Raw genomic sequence first — 19,213 nt, 5'->3', positions numbered from 1 at the left:
TTCCCAGCAGCCCCACCTCACCTCTGCTGGGCGTGGGTGGGTGAGGTCTCGCGCGGTCCCGGAAGCTGCGTCCCGCCCCTTCGCCACGCGCAGGCGCGGACGGGCCGCACGCAGTCTACGTAACGGATGGCAGAGGCTACGTGAAGAGTGGGGCGGCGTGACTGAGCTACCGGGTATTGCTGTGTCCTAGAGGCATCAGGGGCACTAAAACCGCGGTGACCGCGCCGGCGGCGGCCAGGCCGAGAGGCCCGTGGGGTAGAGGTGGCAGACGCAGGAGCTCCGAGCCGGTTTCTAGCCCCCGGTACAGGTAGGAAGCGGGCCATGGCGTGTTAGTCGGTGGGGGCCGGGCCAGTCCCAAGTGGTCACTCTTGAGTTGCGTGGCCTAGCCCGGTCCGATTTCCCACCCAGCCCCCTAAGTCAGGCCTGTGGTGACACGCATCGGTCCCCGCCGCTCCTTCTCACTTCTCCCGACTTTCTTAAACCAAACAAGCAAGCTTAAGCCCACTCCAAGGCCCATTTTCTGTTGGTCTTCCGGATTGGGGTTGATTTTGAACGGTTTTGAGGAGCTTCCCCACTGATCTGTGAGCAAATGCCAACCAGAAGGGCAAAGTTCGAGGAAGCTTACGGTATGTAGCAGGAAGAATGGAGTACATGCTAGGATGAATTGATTCTCCATAGTGGGGAATAGACCCTGGTGGTTTGACAGAAGCAACCACCTCTGACTAGTCTTTCTCTGAAGGGTTCTAACACAAAACGCGTTTTCATTCAATGTGTGCGCGACTTCCAGAAGTCTCGTAGTCTGGCCATTGTCAGAAAGGCCTAATCCAAAATGTCAACAAGTAATGATTCTCCCACTTATTCCCCTTTGGTTTTGTAAGTCCAGACCCAATCTGTGAGACTGCCGAGTGAGCTTGCAGAAGCTAATCAAACCAGACGTGTTAGTGTTCGTGTTCCCTGCCCCAGGAGTCTCATTCAGGACTGGGTGGCCTGGCAGGGAATTGTGCATTTGAGAAATGAATTGACAGGTGAAGCAGAGAGACTTCTGAGAGGGAAGGCCAAGGCACAAATGGCTTGGATAATTTTAACGTAAATAACCTGGAAGGATCTATGTTACAGTGCTGAGTTATCTTAGAAATGCTTCTATGGTGTGAACATTCTAAGTGGAAATCCAGCTCGAAATGATCAGACCTTTTGGCAGGCAATTGACCTTGTCAGTATTAACTTTTATTTGCTTCTACTTGAAAAAGTTTAAACCAGATCTGAAAAAGGAAACCCTAAAAATGAAGTTTTGAAATCTTACAGGGTGTTCATAAGGCACAGGGGGAAGAAAGTAATGGGACCTAATATTTATTACGTACCTTCTAGGTGCCAGGCACAAGTCTGTACCGCCCACACTACAGCCCTGTGATGCAATGGTATCTCTTTTTTTGTAAGTGGGGAGCATGAAATTTTAAGTAATTAACCCAAGATCATATGGTTGGCAAATGGTAGAGCTGATATGAAACCAAATCTACACCAAAGTGCTTGCTATTTTTCATATGTACTTTTGACTATAATAAAAGATTATTAAAGGAAGCTAGGGATGTTTGGAGACACATCACAAACTTTTTTGAGGTTAGTGTTGAGAAGACAGCTATGTTTTCCTATAAAATGTTCCCTGGTGCTAACTTCAAAGATCAATTATTGGAAAGGATATACTGTGTGGTATTTCTCAAATCACTTGTGTCTTTAAAAATTTATGAACTTTGTCCAGTTCAAAGAATATTTCTTGAGCAGCCATGGGTTGCAAAGTATTGGGCAATAACCTTTGATATTGAGCTAATTCTTTTAAGAATTTATGGTACCGTAAATATGAGGTATAGAATATTCACTATCCCAGAGCATCTTGAAAGAGTAGTACCTACTCCTTTGTGCCACTTGCTCACCTCCATTAATACCCAACTCCCTGCATTCTGGCTTCCATCCTTACCACTTACCTGCAGTTGCCAAAAATGATTTTCTTATTAACATTTGGAGCCCTAGTGGTTTTGGCTCAGTGGATAGAGTGTCAGCCTGTGGACCAAAGGGTCCAGGTTTCGATTCCAATCAAGGGCATGTACCTTGGTTTCAGGCTCCTCCCTGGCCAGGGCCCCGGTTGGGGTTTGTGCAATCGATGTGTTTCTCTCACATCAATGTTTCTCTGTTTTCCCCTCTCTCCGGAAAAAAAAAAATTAAAAAAAAATCAATGGCAAAATATCCTTGGGTGAGGGTTACCCCCCCCAAAATTTTTTTTTGCTCATATCTTACTTGAATTTTCTGCAGCAATTGAAAAAGCTGTTTCTTTTTTTTATATATATATATATATATATTTTATTGATTTTTTACAGAGAGGAAGAGAGAGGGTTAGAGAGCCAGAAACATCGATGAGAGAGAAACATCGATCAGCTGCCTCCTGCACACCCCCCACTGGGGATGTGTCCGCAACCAAGGCACATGCCTTGACCGGAATCGAACCCGGGACCCTTGAGTCCGCAGGCCGACGCTCTATTCACTGAGCCAAACCAGTTTCGGCGGAAAAGCTGTTTCTTTAGAAATGTGCTTCTCCTTTGACTTCTATAATGCCACTTTAAAATATGTATATATATATATATTTTTTTTTATTGATTTTAGAGAGGAAGGGAAAGAGATAGAAACATCAATGATGAGAAAGAATCATTAATTGGCTGCCTCCTGCATGCCCCACAACCCAGGAATGTGCCCTGACCAGGAGTCGAACTGTGACCTCCTGGTTCATAGGTCGATGGTCAACCACTGAGCCATGCTGGTCAGGCAATGCTGATAAGTGTAAGTCTTTTTTAATATATTTTATTGATTTTTTACAGAGAGGAAGGTAGAGGGATAGAGAGCCAGAAACATCGATCAGCTGCCTCCTGCACACCACGTACTGGGGATGTGCCCGCAACCAAGGTACATGCCCCTGACCGGAATCGAACCCGGGACCCTTCAGTCTGCAGGCCGACACTCTATCCACTGAGCCAAACTGGTTTTGGCAAGTATAAGTCTTAAATCTGTCAAAACTGGCCCTAACGGGTTTGGCTCAGTGGATAGAGCGTGGGCCTGCGGACTGAAGGGTCCCAGGTTTGATTCTAGTCAAGGGCATGTACCTTGGTTTCGGGCACATCCTCAATAGGGGGTGTGCAGGAGGCAGCTGATCGATGTTTCTCTGTAATCGATGTTTCTAACTCTCTATTCCTCTCCCTCTCTGTAAAAAGCAATAAAATATATATTTTTTAAAAATCTGTCAAATCTGTTTTCCTGTTCATTTCCAGTACCACTGCCAGTTCAATCGAGTGTGTTTTCTTCTTTTTAAAAAAATATTTTTTATTGATTTCAGAGAGGAAGGGAGAGGGAAAGAGAGATAGAAACATCAGTGATGAGAAAGAACCATCCATCAGCTGCCTCCTACACGCTCCCCACTGGGGGTCAGATCCATAACCCGTGCATGTGCCCTTGACTGGAATCGAACCTGGGACCCTTCAGTCCACAGGCCAATGTTCCATCCACTGAACCAAACCAGCTAGGGTTGGTTTTTTTTTTTCTTATGTAATTATTTCAACCACTTAATTTTTCCTGCTTCAGGTGCCCTTTTCCAATTCACCCTGTCAAGAGTTGAATTGCAAATCTGATAGTGTCATTCTCCTACTTAAATCCTTTAGTTGATTCTAATTATCCAAACTTATTAGTGTGGTACTTAAGTAAAGATCATTATGATCTGGTCCCTCTTGGCCTTTCCAGCCTCATTTCCCCCTCTTGAGTCTATAAACCCAACATCATATCAAACTCCTACAATATGTTATTTTTAGCCTTTATGCTTTAGCTATTCTTCCATCTGCAGGGCCTGTTCTTGCATGCAGAAACTATGCTTTTAATTTTTTAAAGAACTTTTTATTACAAAAGCACATCATAGGAAAATTAGAAAACACAAAAATAAGGCAAAATGCCCATAATCCTACCATACAAAGTAATTATTATTTATATATAGATGTATATACGTCCTTCCAAACTGTTTTGTTTACACGTATTTGCTTCTAAAATAATATGGATTTAAACTTCATTTGTAACAATTTTTAATGGACAAAAAGTAAATTTGCTTTTTGTATGTACCTATGGTTTAACCAAACAATTTCAAATTTTCCACTATAAGTAATACTGTAACACATATCCTTGAAGCTGAATTCTTGTGCAAATTTACAGTTATTTGGGAGTCATGTTTTACTCTCTTGGCTTAATATCTGACATGGTAGTATGTTCAGTGAAGGTACATTTATTTAGATACGGTAGAATCATTTTATGAAAAGCAGTAAAAGCCAGAGTTCTTATATTATCCTCCAGGAATTGCTTAGCTTTTGATGGTTATTGAATCCTTATGTAGCAAAAGTTGCATTTTAGAAAAATGGCCATGATTTCTAGGGAGAGTTGATATAAGGGAGACCATTTAGGAAAATACTGTGGTTCTTCAGCAGGTGGTGGTAGCTTAGATCAGGGGTCCTCAAACTTTTTAAACAGGGGGCCAGTTCACTGTCCCTCAGACCATTGGAGGGCCGGACTATACCGTATTTTTGGGCGTATAAGATTTTCCTGGGTTAAAAAGTCATTTTATATGCCGGAAAATACAGTAGTCCAATATATCTAATCCATTATATCTAATTCCATCAATATAGTCCAATATACTGTATTTTCCGGCGTATAAAACGACTTTTTAACCCAGGAAAATCTTATACGCCCAGTCGTCTTATACACCGGAAAGTACGGTAGTTTAAAAAAAACTATGAACAAATTCCTATGCACACTGCACATATCTTATTTTGAAGTAAAAAAACAAAACGGCAAAAACACCCGCATGTGGCCCGCGGGCTGTAGTTTGAGGACGCCTGGCTTACATTATGGTGGCTTTGGGAATCAATAGAAACACCAGGATTTGGTGGCTGATTAGATTTCAAAGGGAAAAGAAAGTGAGAAATTAGATATCTTGCTTTTTTTCAACAAGTAAGATTGGGAAAATGGGGTTAATATTAATATAAAAATAGAGATATTCAGGTACCTGTTGATTTTGAGACAGCTGTAGAGGAGGGACCTGCAATCTGAGAGGTGGACTATTTTTGTACAGCCTGTGAACGAAGAGTGGTTTTTCCCATTTTAAAGGATTTTACAAACTTTTTATATTGTGTTTCAGGTGTACAGCATAGTGGTTAGGTAATCATATACTTTACAAAGTGGTCCTCCCCCCCCCCCCCCGATATTTCAGGTACCCACCTGCTCCCATATCTATAATAATAAAAGTGTAATATGCTAATTAGACCAGAGAGCCAGACAACCTTCCGGACGAAGCTGGGGCGGCGAGGGCCAAGGGCAGCCACTGTGGCTGTGAGGGCTGAGCCCCTTGCACGAATTCCATGCATTAGGCCTCTAGTGTAGTTATAACAATACTAGAGGCCCAGTGCACGAATTCGTGCATGGGTGGGGTCCCTCGGCCTGGCCGGTGATTGTCCAGTCCCGATCAAGGCTGATGGGGGCCAGCTGGCCAAGGAGGGACCACAGGAGGGCTTCAGAGCGTGTCCCGCCCTCTCGCCCAGTCCTGATCACCGGACCCCAGCAGCAAGCTAACCTACCGGTTGGAGCGTCTACCCCCTGGTGGTCAGTGCGTGTCATAGCAACTGGTCGAGTGGTCGGCCAAAAGTTCTACCCATCAGACACTTAGCATATCATGCTTATATTATATAGGATTATTGACTATATTCCCTATGCTGTACTTTACATCCCCATGACTATTTTTGTGACTACCAATTTGTAGTTCTTAATCCCTTCACTTTTTCCCTCAGGCCCAACTCCCAACCTCTCCTTATACCACCCCCACCCCCACCCCCACCTCTGGCAACTATCAGTCTGTTCTCCGAATCTAGGAGTCTGTTTCTATTTTGTTTGTTCATTTATTTTGATCATGTATTATTTTCATTACCACCAACAGATAAGTAGTTGCATCTCATTCTTATATCCCTCCCCACTTCCTAAAGTGTTTCAAAAAATGCTTACTGAATGCACAGTATAAATGGAAACCAACCTAAAGATTTTACAGATAATTAGTGACAGAATCCAGATGAGAACCTAGGCCTCTTTACCCCCACCTCGTTTTTTGTGATGCTTTCTAAAATGAATAATATTAAGTAAGAGAAAAGTAGGCGAGTGTCATAGATATATCTTTTGTTTCCAAATTTGATCAGTGTATAGAGTAGCAGTCCATTTAGGTTTTGTGTGTGTTTTTTTTAAGGTGCCATGAAAGTCTTCCCTGCTTTCTGTGTTGTCCTTTTGGTGTTTGGAAGTGTCTCTGAAGCTAAGTTTGATGATTTTGAGGATGAGGAAGACATAGTAGAATATGATGATAATGATTTTGCTGAATTTGAAGATGTCACAGAAGATTCTGTTACTGAATCTCCTCAACGGGTGATTACCACTGAAGATGATGAAGACGAGACCACTGTAGAGTTAGAAGGGCAGGATGAAAACCAAGAAGGAGATTTTGAAGATGCAGATACCCAGGTGAGATTTTCTTATTGATTTTTCAGGAAATTGGAAGGATGGGAAAATTTTTAATTAGCACTGTTCCTAGACTTTAAAAGTAAGACCCAGGTCTAGGGAGACTTTTACTCTCTGGTATCTTCATTTTTGTTTAGTAGGTGGAATTCTTCTAAATATTTTGTGGTGTTTTCCCACCTTTCACATCGATGGAAGAATGAATTGTCTTTCTCCTCTTTGGAAAGCCTGGGGTGGGGGGTTAGAAGTGATAGAGAATGGATTTTATGTGTGGGTGGGAATTATATCATTTAGAACTCAGGGTTCAAAAGCATGGAGAGTCATTTGTTAAAAACATGTAATATCTCTGTGTTCTGTGCTTGTTGCTAACACGTTCTATTTTCCTCTACAATTGTTGCCTACAAAAAAGAGATACAATTTCTGGCGACATTTGTAGGGAAAAACAGATTGCTGCCTCATTTTTGTAGGAGGGAGATACCGAGGGTGAGCCATATGATGATGAAGAATTTGAAGGTTATGAAGACAAACCAGATACTTCTTCTAGCAAAAATAAAGACCCAATAACAATTGTTGATGTAGGTATACAGGATTCTAAATTCCAAACTAACCAACAAAATATCTTACTGTTATTAATCCCAGAAATATAATTAGTGACATGTAGCGGGTGTTGATATAATTGTGGTAGCTATGAAAGAGTTTGATATCAGTTCTTCTGATAAAACTCCACACCTATAGAAGCAATCCCTGTGTTTTTGTTCTAGTCCTCATAGTTTTATTTATTAAGAAATGATGAAGATGATAGCCATTGGATTTATTTTGGGGTGGGACCAGAATTAAGTTTAATACAAAGGGCTTTCCATCCTTTTATCCCACTTGACTGTCTTCACATTTCCTTAAATAGTCTTTTACAAAGTCAACCTGGAAAATCAAAATGGGCATGTTTTTCAAAGTATAATCATATTTAGTGACAGTTATCTAAAGTATCCCTTCTGTTTATGGGTTTTCTCATTGTCCTTCATTCCATGAGTTAGACTCCATCCTTTAGCTTCAACTAACATTAAATTGAATAATTGTTTTTCTTCAGGTTCCTGCACACCTCCAAAACAGTTGGGAGAGTTATTATTTAGAAATTTTGATGGTGACTGGTCTGCTCGCCTACATCATGAACTATATCATTGGGAAGAATAAAAACAGTCGCCTTGCTCAGGCCTGGTTTAACTCTCATAGAGAGCTTTTGGAGAGTAACTTTACCTTAGTAGGTAAGTTAGGCTAATTGAAGTCCTGCTGTGGGCTTGGAAAACATCTCATAAGAACTGTTTATTCCCCTCAGTATAAGTACCTAATTGCTTTCAGGGACTGCTGAAGAGGGTGGTTTTTTATTTTCTTTCCAGGGATCCCATTTTTGTTAGGTTTTATATGCTGAATAAATTGTATTTATGAAATTATTTTCTCATCTGCCATTAATCAACATTTGCTAAAGAACAATTGTTTCAAAACATTTGGACAAGAGTCTGGCTGAAAGCAAGGAATTTTAACATTTTAAGTAGCTTGATAAATCCTTTCAGTTCATCTTTTAGAAATTAGAATACCCTTGGGTTCTGGGCAGTTGAGTTTTGGATCATCTGCAGAGGTGTGTACACTGAAGTACATTAGAGGAGCCCCTGCAGTTACATAGTGTAAGGAATAAGGTGGACTTGCCCACCTTCAACCTCTGTTTGGCATTTAATACTTTGTTTCCCTTTAATAGTAAGCAGGTATGCATCTGCTCTGCTCTTTAGTAGACAGTTTATGTGTTGTGCTAGCTACTTTGCATATATTGTTTCTTATTTAAACTTTGTAACAATACTGTCAGTTGGAAAGTTTCTTTTTTCCTAAAGAGGGGACTGAAATCCAGAAATGCTATTTTCTTGCAACCATAATATATTAAACCTAGTCTACATGCTTTCAAATTTCACGCTCTCTCTGCTGTACCATATTATTTCAGAGTACTTATTCACCTGGACATTAGGAAAATAATAAGCTGCCTTTAATGCCTTCCACTTCTTCTCATGTGTTTTCATTTGGTGTGTTAGTCTTGCTTTACCTTGTGAGGTTCAGCACTTTCTTTCGTTCACTTAATTAAATGAAGTGAGAAAGTGGTTGGAATTTTAGCTTTTTCTAGATCTAAAATACAGCTCTTAATACCACGATTATCATTTTGCTGTTGAAAAAGCAAACTTGGTCAAAGTTAACTCAGACATGGTGAGGGAGTGTTAAATAGTTTGTAGTGATGGTATTTTTTTTTTTATTCATTACATTGGGAGTATTTTTAACTTTGGGGGGAAACATTTAAACTGATTTTGCTCCATTTTTTAATCTGCTCTTAAGAAACTTATACTGCAAGCTGTCTAACTAACAAGGACATAGTAATGCTAGCGTATGATTTTTTTATGGAGACAATAGAGTTTTAAAAGTAAAAGGAACAATGCCCATCTGTTGTCATCTATGTTCAAAGGAGAGTTCTCTACGATCTCAAAGTATTGCCACCCTAAAACTCTGATCATTGTGGGGTCAGAGTGGAGGAGGGATTGGTGATGAGGCCTCAACACTTTCAGAGAATCACATTAAGTGGTTTACTCCTAGGGGATGATGGAACAAACAAAGAAGCCACAAGTACAGGAAAGCTGAACCAGGAGAATGAGCATATCTACAACCTGTGGTGTTCTGGTCGAGTGTGCTGTGAGGGGATGCTTATCCAGCTCAGGGTAAGTAGGGGATTTCTGGTGCAATGTATATGTCTACCTTTTGTTTTTTTCCAAATCCTCTAAGTTTAGTGTCTTCAAGGAGGTCTAAAAGTCATCTTCTACTACTAACTGGCAAATGTCAAGTATATTTGAAACATCTGATTCCCTCTCCAGGGTCTCTTCTTTGTAGTAACTGGAGATTAAAACTGTTCTCTTTTTTTTTTTTTCCAGTTCCTCAAGAGACAGGACTTACTGAACGTCCTGGCCCGTATGATGAGGCCAGCAAGTGATCAAGTGGTATGTATTCTTCTTGCTGTTTTTCTCTGTACAGATTGAATTCTTAATTCTTAGAGCTTATTCCGTTTATTGTTTAGATTCTATTTGGAGTTACTGACAACTTATGTACTTTGTCAAAAAATGGGCCCTTCTCTATTTGCACAAACCATTGTCCACTTAGTGTGTAGCTGTTAGGGTGGAGGTGCATGTGATTAGGTCAGTTACCTGGATAATGTCTGTTTTGATTAATAGCAAAGTCAGTTGATTAGGGACCTTCTGATACATAACACAACAGAGTCATAACACATCATTTCACAAGTCCTGCTCACATTCAAGGGGAGGATGTATATATACACCAGAGGAATCTTCGGGCCATCTTAGAAATAGGCCTATCACAGAACCTAACATGTGAGTTTTGTTGTTGTTGTTTTTTTTGTGTGTGTTTTTTAATAGCAAATAAAAGTAACCATGAATGATGAAGACATGGATACCTATGTGTTTGCTATTGGTACTCGGAAAGCCCTGGTACGACTGCAGAAAGAGATGCAGGATCTGGTACGTTGACTATTCCAACTCAAGAATACATAGAAACTGCCTAATTATTACATAGATGTTCACCTTCAAAGCATAGCATAATTAACCACTTTGAAATAGGTCAGTACATATTCTCTTGAGAAGAAAACGTCTGTGCATAATAAAATGTCACATCTTACTTTCAATTACTTTTTCCTCTAGAGTGAGTTTTGTAGTGACAAACCTAAGTCTGGAGCAAAGTATGGACTGCCAGACTCCTTGGCCATCCTGTCAGAGATGGGAGAAGTCACAGAGGGAATGATGGATACAAAGGTAAGTGTAATAGAAGGCATATATTTGCAGATATTGGCATTTACAAGTTACTCTCCCTAAAAGTCAGGCTGTATGAGTTCATCATTTAAGACAGTGTATTGATTATGTATTCCTTTCCCCAAAACACTCTAATTCTTTCTTTAAGCAACCGATTAACTTGTCAAAAATTGTTTAGTGAAGAAGTTCTCTCTAAATCAAGAGCAAATTGTTCCTAGGATACCTGATTGCTTTCAGATTATTTTTAGAAAGGACTACAACTTTAATCTTTATCACCATGTCATTTAGTCCATTATTTTAGTTTCAACTAGTGTAAGAGAAGAGCGCCATTTTTTTTTTCTATTGGTTGTATAATGGTAACAGCACATCTTAATATATAAAAATGTAGGCTAGCTCAAAGACAGTTATAAATGTAAGTTCAAGGTGATATGTTCATGAAGAATCTCCTGAAATTATTTTAGGTTTTATCTCCATGCTTTTATTCTTATTTAGAACATTACTTTGAGACATATTTTCAGCTGCTCAATAAGAATACTTAAGCATTGGTGTTACTAAAGAAAAGGTACTAGTTTCATTATAGAGAAATTCCTTATCTTATTTAAATTTAATTTTTTAAAAGCTTTAGCCTCACCCTAGCTGGTTTGGCTTAGTGGATAGAGCATCAGCCTGTGGACTGAAGGGTCCCGAATTTGATTCCAGTCAAGGGCACATGCCTTGGTTGTAGGCTCCATCCCTGGTTAGGGTGTTTGCTGGAGGCAACCAATCGATGTGTCTCTCTCACATTGATGTTTCTGTCTGTCTCTCCCCCTCCCTTCCATTCTCTCTAAAAAAATAAAATTAAAAAAAAAAAGCTTTAGCCTTAATGACATTGTACAATAGCAAGGAGGACTGAACAGTAAATATCTTTTTTAAAAATATATTTTTTATTGATTTCAGAGAGAAAGGGAGAGGGAGAGATAGAAACACCAATGATGAGAGAGAATCATTGACCAGCTGCCTCCTGCATGCCCTCTACTGGGGATCGAGCCCACAACCCAGGCATGTGCTCTTGGCCGGAATCGAACCTGGGACTCCTCAGTCCGCAGGCCGACGCTCTACCCACTGAGCCAAACCAGCCAGGGCAAGAGGAAATATCTTTATGAAAAAAGGGAAATACATCAAACCCTACTTTAAAATATAATAATTTTCTCTATTTCAGATGGTCCACTTTCTTACACACTACGCTGACAAGATTGAATCCGTTCATTTTTCAGACCAGTTCTCGGGTCCAAAAATTATGCAAGAGTACGTATGAAATAAAAATACTGAATATGATTTTCTTCTTTAGCTTTCTGTGTTGAAACACCTGCAAGATGCTTCTGCAATTTCCCTTACCATATGAGTGAGGGAAGTTCATGACTCCCAAGTTTCCTTTTGCTTTGACTACATGCATCAGGAAGGTGGTTGGAAACCTTTGGGAGATAAACAAGCCTCCCCAGTTTGCATGTGTCGCTGCACGTGTGCACCATGCACTCAGTGACGTGGAAGAGAATCTTACAAAATGGCTCATATAAGAAAATGCAATTTCTAATCTCTGTCCTTCATAGTCTATGTTCTTTTTTTTTCCTTTTTTAAATTTATGATATGAATCTATAATGTTTGATTTGTGTTTGATTGCAAATCTGGCCTTTTCTGGCTTCTTTGTATAGTGGATGCTTATATTCTTTCCGAGTATAGGTATTATCAAACACGTTCAATACCCAAAGTAATATTTATAGTAATATATTTCAAATGTACGTATTCAGGGCTTGAATTTGTTGTTTGAATTCCGATCTGTTGTTGTATGTTCCCATTTCAGGAGAACATACTTATTTAAGTTCACCCTTGGTGTAGAAATAGTTTGGGCCTAAATTTTTTATTAAGGGCTACTCTCTCATAGGCTATGGAATTGAGTACAATTAAAAGCCATTCTGGATTTTCATTGTGTGTCAGAATTACTCAGGTCCTTTTGCCTTTAGATGGTGTTGCATCATCCTTGCCCTGCTTAACTCAGTATCAACACCATGGGCAAAGTACCACATTATGGTAACTATGGAGCCTTTTGGGGTGGGGAGAAGCGAGTTGATAGTCAAAGATTACAAGGGAATCTTTGGTGAGTCGGAACTAAATTATATGTGCTATAGTTGATTATTTCTAAATTTATTCTAAGCCTGGCTCAAAAATAAGATACTTCATTACAGGAAGGAAGATAAAATAGGAGTTGGAAATAGAACGTAGAAACTCATCAAAATAAGAAATATTTAAAATATGGGCCTCTTACTTAAATATAGGCTTATTTCTGGTTCCCAAGGTGAGATGGAATATATCTTGCCTGGAGGGGATTTCACTTGGAGGTGTTCAAGTATAAAGGTCACTTGGGAATGCATTCATCAGATAGGCAAGTGGATCAGGTGACCTGTGAAGCTCCTTCAGGCTCTGAGATTATATTTGACTTGGGGATGCCAAGCCAAATACTGTGCTGATTAATTGTAGGTATCTATTCATCTAAGTGAACTGGGTAATTTATATGCATAGAGAATATCTTTCTTGTGTTCTTTCTAAATAGCCTTTTCTTTCATGACAGGGAAGGTCAGCCTTTAAAGCTACCTGAAACTAAGAGGACACTACTGTTTACATTTAATGGTAAGTATCCCATGTCCTGTCTGGGTTCTTTGTTTTCTGAGAGATGACCTTAAGGAGAGTATTGTTCCCTCCTAAGTGACAGCTATAAAAAAATATATTAGCCCTAGCTGGTTTGGCTCAGTGGATAGAGCGTCAGCCTGCGGACTGAAGGGTCCCAGGTTTGATTCTGGTCAAGGGCACATGCCAGGGTTGCGGGCTTGATCCCCAGTGGGGGGCAAGCAGGAGGCGGCCAATCAATGATTCTCTCTCATCATTGATGTTTCTGTCTCTCTCCCTACTTCTCTGAAATCAATAAAAATACATTAAAAAACAAACCCCATGCCTGCTTATTGCTGTTGGGTTTCTTCAGTAAGAGATCCTTGTATATATTTTAATTTATATTTTCTGTTGCATTTTAGCTGCCTAAGAAACATGAAGAAAAGAGTTTATTAATTAAAAAAAAAAAAGGGAGTTGGTGACTCAGAAGTATTAATGCTCTGTTAACTCAATAGGAAAATGGCTTTGTTTTCCAGTGCCTGGTTCAGGTAACACTTACCCAAAGGATATGGAAGCTTTGCTACCCCTGATGAACATGGTGATTTACTCTATTGACAAAGCCAAAAAGTTCCGACTCAACAGAGAAGTAAGACTGCAGCCTTTATTATAAGTTGGCACCTGTTATTTTTTTCCTCTGGGGGAATCATCTATTGAGGATTTCAGTGATTGTATCTTTGCTACTTTACTTGAAATTGCTAAATGGGATTAGTTTTATGAAAGAATACTAAATGGGCTTTTTCTTCTGTTGGATTAAAATGGATTTCTTATGAAACTCTTTGTTTCTTGGGGAAAGGGCAAACAAAAAGCAGATAAGAACCGAGCTAGAGTGGAAGAGAAATTCTTGAAGCTGACGCATGTGCAAAGACAGGAAGCTGCACAGTCTCGGCGTGAGGAGAAGAAAAGAGCAGAGAAGGAGCGGATCATGAATGAGGAAGATCCTGAGAAACAGCGCAGGCTCGAGGTAAGACCAACTTTTCCTTTTTTTAAAAAAAAAATATATTTTTATTGATTTTTTACAGAGAGGAAGGGAGAGGGATAGACAGTTAGAAACATCGATGAGAGAGAAACATCAGTCAGCTGCCTCCTGCACACTGGGGGGTGGGCCCGCAACCAAGGTACATGCCCTTGACCAGAATCGAACCTGGGACCCTTCAGTCCGCAGGCCGACGCTCTGTCCACTGAGCCAAACCAGTCAGAGCAAGACCAACTTTTCTTATTACTGGGGTAAAACTAAGATTTATAAGGATACCTGTTTGTACCATATTGGCTCTTAAGGTAATTTTGTGGAGGAATGTACACAGGCTAACCATGTTAGAGTGAATCTGATCCTGGCGAATGATAGGAATTACCCTATTCCCCCAAAACAATCTAATTTTGCAAGTTAAACTATCATCTCTCAAGCCAAGTACTTACTGAAGTAGAAAGTAGGAATTTTAATAGAAGCCAGCACATGTACCCTATGGTTCAAATAAACTTGTTTTATAACATTTCTAATTTGATTATAGAATTAGAGACTTATGATATTATTTTTTTGTATTTTTGGTATCTGTTTTGTACATAACTAGATTTTCAAACTTAAGAGCTTTTTTAGAGTGTCGTATATTATGTTTCATATAACAGCATGTTCTCACATTTTTGTGAAATAAGATACCATAGTCCAGTTCTAAAATTTTAAACCTTATAAATGCTGATCAGAAAAAGAGGAGGAGAACAAAGTTCTGGGGGATGTGGCACTTAGTTGCCTGTAGTCATTAAAGCTGTTGAGTGAAGTGCCCAGGACACCACAGGCCTCCTCCCATCTTATAATTTCTCATCATTTTTTCCTTTAGTTGATGGATATTTTTCCTCTGAAAATAGAGCTCTGTTTATGCAACCTTCTGTAAAAATAAAAATGGCTTTTTAATGAATACACTGGAACAATCTACATGGGATCATTAATAGATAATGCCTTTCATTTTTCTATGAAAAAAGAAGTTTTCCAGTTCTTTTCAGGGTTTAAAACTACAATAGGTTTAAGAAAAAGGAGGGCTCAGAACTTAAGTCAGAAGTGAACTAACCTTAATTCTACCATGTAAAAATGACATAACCTGCCCTAACCGGTTTGGCTCAGTGGATAGAGCGTTGGCCTGCGGATTCAGGGGTCCCAGGTTCGATTCCAGTCAAGGGCATGTACCTTGGTTGTGGGCACATACCCAGTAGGGTGTGTGCAGGAGGCAGCTGTTCGATGTTTCTCTCTCATCGATGTTTCTAACTCTCTATCCCTCTCCCTTCCTCTCTGTAAAAAATCAATAAAATATATTTTTAAAATGACATAATCCTTTATACAACTCTCATGCCTAAAGGTAACCACTGTTAACACTATATAGCTTATTTAGTTCCCCAACTCTATATGTTTAGTGTGCATATTCCTTTCTTAATGTAGATTATCTTACAATGTTCTACAACTTTTTATATTAAAAATATAGCAGTCTTTCAAAGAATGTGTCTTTCTGTATTTGTGCTTTTTTTTCTTTCCCGAGGGAAAGAATCCTGGGCGAGAAAGAAAGATAGGCTGCTAATAAATTGTACCAATTTATACTTTCTTTACTAGTATATGATATGAGAGCTCCTCTTTATTCCTATCTTTATGACTAGTTCTCAATTTTTAAATTTTTATTTATTTTAAAATTATTTGTATATTTTTAAATCCTCATCTCAGGATATGTTTTTACTGATTTTAAAGAAAGAAAGAGAGAGAGGGAGAGAGAGGATATGAGAGAGAGAGAGAGAGGGAGAGAGAGAGACATTAATCAGTTGCCTCCGGTATGTGCCCCAACCAGATCAAACCCAAGTTGGAGCATCTTCCTGCTAAGCCAGGGTTGCAGGTTCAATCCCAGTCAGGGCACATACAGGAATCAACCAATGAGTGCATAAATTAGTAGAAGAGCAAATTGCTGTTTCTCTCTCTCTCTCCCTCTCAAATCAATTTTTAAAAGATGTTATGCTTTTCTGAAGTACAAATCCCTGGTAAATTCATATAATTGTTACATTGAAAGTTGACCTAGTGTTTCCTGGGTGTAGGAAAAATCAGACCAGACTAACAAATCCAACTTAAATATAGTATTTAGTTTCTTATTTGAGATGGTAGTTACCTTTGCTTCATTTCAAGTTAATTTTTGTTAACCAATGTAGATATTAGCAATTTTTATAACTATCTTCTGGAATGTTATTTATGGTGCAAGTCTAGGTTTTTGAGTAATATTATAGGCAGTATTCTAGTTTTGATTTTTTAAAAATCTGTGCTTAGAGCTTAGTTTGGATTATCTCTGTCTGTCTCTCTAGGAAGCTGCCTTGAGACGTGAGCAAAAGAAATTGGAAAAGAAGCAAATGAAAATGAAACAAATCAAGGTGAAAGCCATGTAAAGTCATCCCAGAGATCTGAGTCCTGATGCCATCTATAAGCTTTGAATTCACAGGAAACGTAAAAAATACCAGTCCATTTCTCATCTGCAAGTTCAAACACTCCGAGTGACTGAGAAATCCTTATTTCATCATCTGTTCTGTTTTTGGTTTGGAGTTTTACAGAAGTTAGAAATACATTGGAAGGACTCTGTTTCAGTAATTTTCTTCCAGATAATCACATTATTTTGATTATTTTACAAAAGGAATGATATATGAACTCCGTAGTTTTAAAATTCTTTTAAAATTATAACATGAATCATCAGTGCTTTTAGTGCTATTATATTTGAAGAAATATCATGACTTTATAGATAAATAATTAGATTGTTGCTTTTTGTTTAAACTAGGCAGTTGAAATGGCTATAAAGAATGACCCTAAACCAAGAGTCCACAAATAACAATAAACATTGCTTGTTTTCTTCTGTGTCTACATCAAACTTGTAAAAAAATAAAACTTAGAACACTATCTGTGGTGTTGAAATTTCAGGGACTCAAAACAGTGTAGTTCACTATGTTTTGTAGGTGGAGGGTGCTGATGACAGTATTATAGGATATCTGTAGATTTTAGGGCACTGACATGTACTGGGAAATTCTACAGATAGGTAGTACAGGAGCACAGTTTTCTCCTTACCTGATACCATAAGCTAATGACATTGTGAATGCTGTATTTAAGTGGTTGTAGGTTTTCTTGAGTTAAATGCATGAAAAGTGACCTGCTTCACCTAGAGCAGATCAGTGGTCTACGTGAAGTCGCAGATGTTTTCCTTGTGGGTTGCCTCACCCTACTGGATGTTCATGGAGGAGTTCTCTTCTCTGTGTTGTGGCTGTGTCCCTTTGCTTCTCCTGCTTTTAGCTCTTCCACAGCTGAGGCTGGGTATATTCTTTCAGAGAAATAGCCATGAATATGCATAAATACACTTTTAAAAATGAGCTTTCCTAAACGATTGAGAGTTCTTTCTGCCTCTTGAGCATGGATGGGGAACCTTTTTTCTGCCAAGGGCTATTTGGATATTTATAACATCATTCTCGGGCCATACAAAATTATCAACTTAAAAATTATCATGCTGCCCTAGCCGGTTTGGCTCAGTTGATAGAGCATCGGCCCGAGGACTGAAAGGTCCCAGGTTCGATTTCAGTCAGGGACACGTGCCCGAGTTGCGGGCTCGATTCCCAGTAGGGGGTGTGTGCAGGAGGCAGCTGATCAATGATTCTCTCTCATCATTGATGTTTCTATCCCTCTCCCTAAAATCAATAAAAATATATTTTAAAATTATCATGCTATATTTGGTCAAGCATTTAATTAACTCATCCCTAATGCCTGGCAGGGCCAGACCAAATGATTTCATGGGCCTTATACGACCCTCGGGCCAGACGATCCCCACCCCTGCTCTTGAGAAAGGAACTCTTGGGGGAGAGGCCCATTCATCTGCACGAGCATTTAGCTTGTTCAGATTTCTGCATTTTATAAATGCTTCCTAGTAAGAAAGCATTTTTTTTAAGTCACTGCTTTACCAGGTAATTTTTGCTGGAGATGGGAAAGGGTTGGGTTTTTTGGTGGGAGCGGGGTGGGCGGGTATTTTTTTGCTGATGCTTTATGTGCAGGTGTGTTCTGAGGCAATAATAAGTTGCTGTGGAAACAGAATGTGCTGCTGCCTTTGAAACTGCATGGAAACTTTCCACATGGGTTTTTCTCTTAGTTAATGCAGAAGTGCGTCAGCTGGGAGATGCAAATGTAATTTTTTTAAACAGTTTGTGAAATTAAGTTATTAAAATAAAAATAACAAAACAATACTATATAATTCTAGAATTAGCCTTGTTTTACAAACCTTTAAAATACATTTTAGAAATCAAAATTGATATGCTTAGCTATCTTTAATAAAAGCTTTCTTAAAGTCCCACACATTTGGGCCATGGCAGCTAATTTTGTAATTTAAGCATTCATATGAATGGTAACCTATGGACATATATTAAACTCATTGACAAAAATCTCAGAGTGCCGCCTTTACTTTTCTCGGGTTTCTCTCCAACAGTATAAGCCCATAGGAATGTTTTTTCTGTTCAATAAAAATCACTTAAATGCTTTTCCTTCAAAAGAGTTGGCCTTGACAAGAATCCCTTAATTGTTGCCAGTTATTTTTAAAATATTTCTGTGTTTAGAGTTCCATCTGTTATTGATGGGCTTCTCCCTGAAGTCCCCTCTTGAGTTAGAGGACACCATTATCTTCTAGGAATCAGAGGACAGAGAGAAGAGAATGTTGTTAACTGTCACACATGGAAAACCACTAAGCTCTCCAATCTTGTCTGCATTGCCTGGGCACTTAGCAACGCTGAAACAAACACTGGACTGGGAAATAAAACCTGGTTTTTAGTGCCAACAAAACCAGTAACAAATCCTTTGACTTAGGGCAGTGGTCGGCAAACTCATTAGTCAACAGAGCCAAATATCAACAGTACAACGATTGAAATTTCTTTTGAGAGCCAAGTTTGTGTTTTTTTTTTTTTTTTAATATATTTTATTGATTTTTTTTTTTTACAGAGAGGAAGAGAGAGGGATAGAGAGTTAGAAACATCGATGAGAGAGAAACATCGATCAGCTGTCTCTTGCACACCCCCTACTGGGGACGTGCCCGCAACCAAGGTACATGCCCTTGCCCGGAATCGAACCTGGG

At 39.2% G+C, this 19,213-nt stretch overlaps 1 protein-coding gene and 1 non-coding gene across 2 annotated transcripts; both read left to right on the top strand.

Moving 5' to 3' along the window:
• The first annotated feature begins 112 nt into the window (after positions 1–112).
• On the top strand, positions 113–18,530 carry CCDC47 (coiled-coil domain containing 47). The gene is made up of 13 exons (XM_008149435.3): positions 113–307; positions 6,305–6,573; positions 7,035–7,142; positions 7,652–7,826; positions 9,190–9,311; positions 9,522–9,587; positions 10,020–10,121; positions 10,302–10,412; positions 11,608–11,693; positions 13,012–13,070; positions 13,583–13,692; positions 13,900–14,067; positions 16,428–18,530. Exons 2-13 carry the CDS (start codon positions 6,310–6,312, stop codon positions 16,506–16,508), a joined length of 1,452 nt encoding a protein of 483 aa, XP_008147657.1. The 5' UTR covers positions 113–307; positions 6,305–6,309; the 3' UTR covers positions 16,509–18,530.
• Positions 5,418–5,498, top strand: MIR9243A (microRNA mir-9243a). Its single transcript, NR_130549.2, is given in 1 exon segment — positions 5,418–5,498. It is a non-coding gene; the product is annotated as a microRNA mir-9243a (primary transcript).
• Positions 18,531–19,213: the final 683 nt, after the last annotated feature.

The sequence above is a fragment of the Eptesicus fuscus genome, chromosome 20 (assembly GCF_027574615.1).
Source record: "Eptesicus fuscus isolate TK198812 chromosome 20, DD_ASM_mEF_20220401, whole genome shotgun sequence".
Classification (NCBI taxonomy): Eukaryota; Metazoa; Chordata; class Mammalia; order Chiroptera; family Vespertilionidae; genus Eptesicus; species Eptesicus fuscus.
Note: the sequence above shows the minus strand (reverse complement) of the source record. Positions and strands in the feature narration are given on the sequence as shown.

Bases quoted from the DNA above. Each gene is read 5' to 3' on its own strand.
- CCDC47 (XM_008149435.3), top strand. From the start codon at position 6,310: ATGAAAGTCTTCCCTGCTTTCTGTGTTGTCCTTTTGGTGTTTGGAAGT. The intron at 13,071-13,582 runs GTAAGTATCCCA...TTTGTTTTCCAG, and splicing joins ACTACTGTTTACATTTAATG to TGCCTGGTTCAGGTAACACT. The intron at 13,693-13,899 runs GTAAGACTGCAG...TCTTGGGGAAAG, and splicing joins AGTTCCGACTCAACAGAGAA to GGCAAACAAAAAGCAGATAA.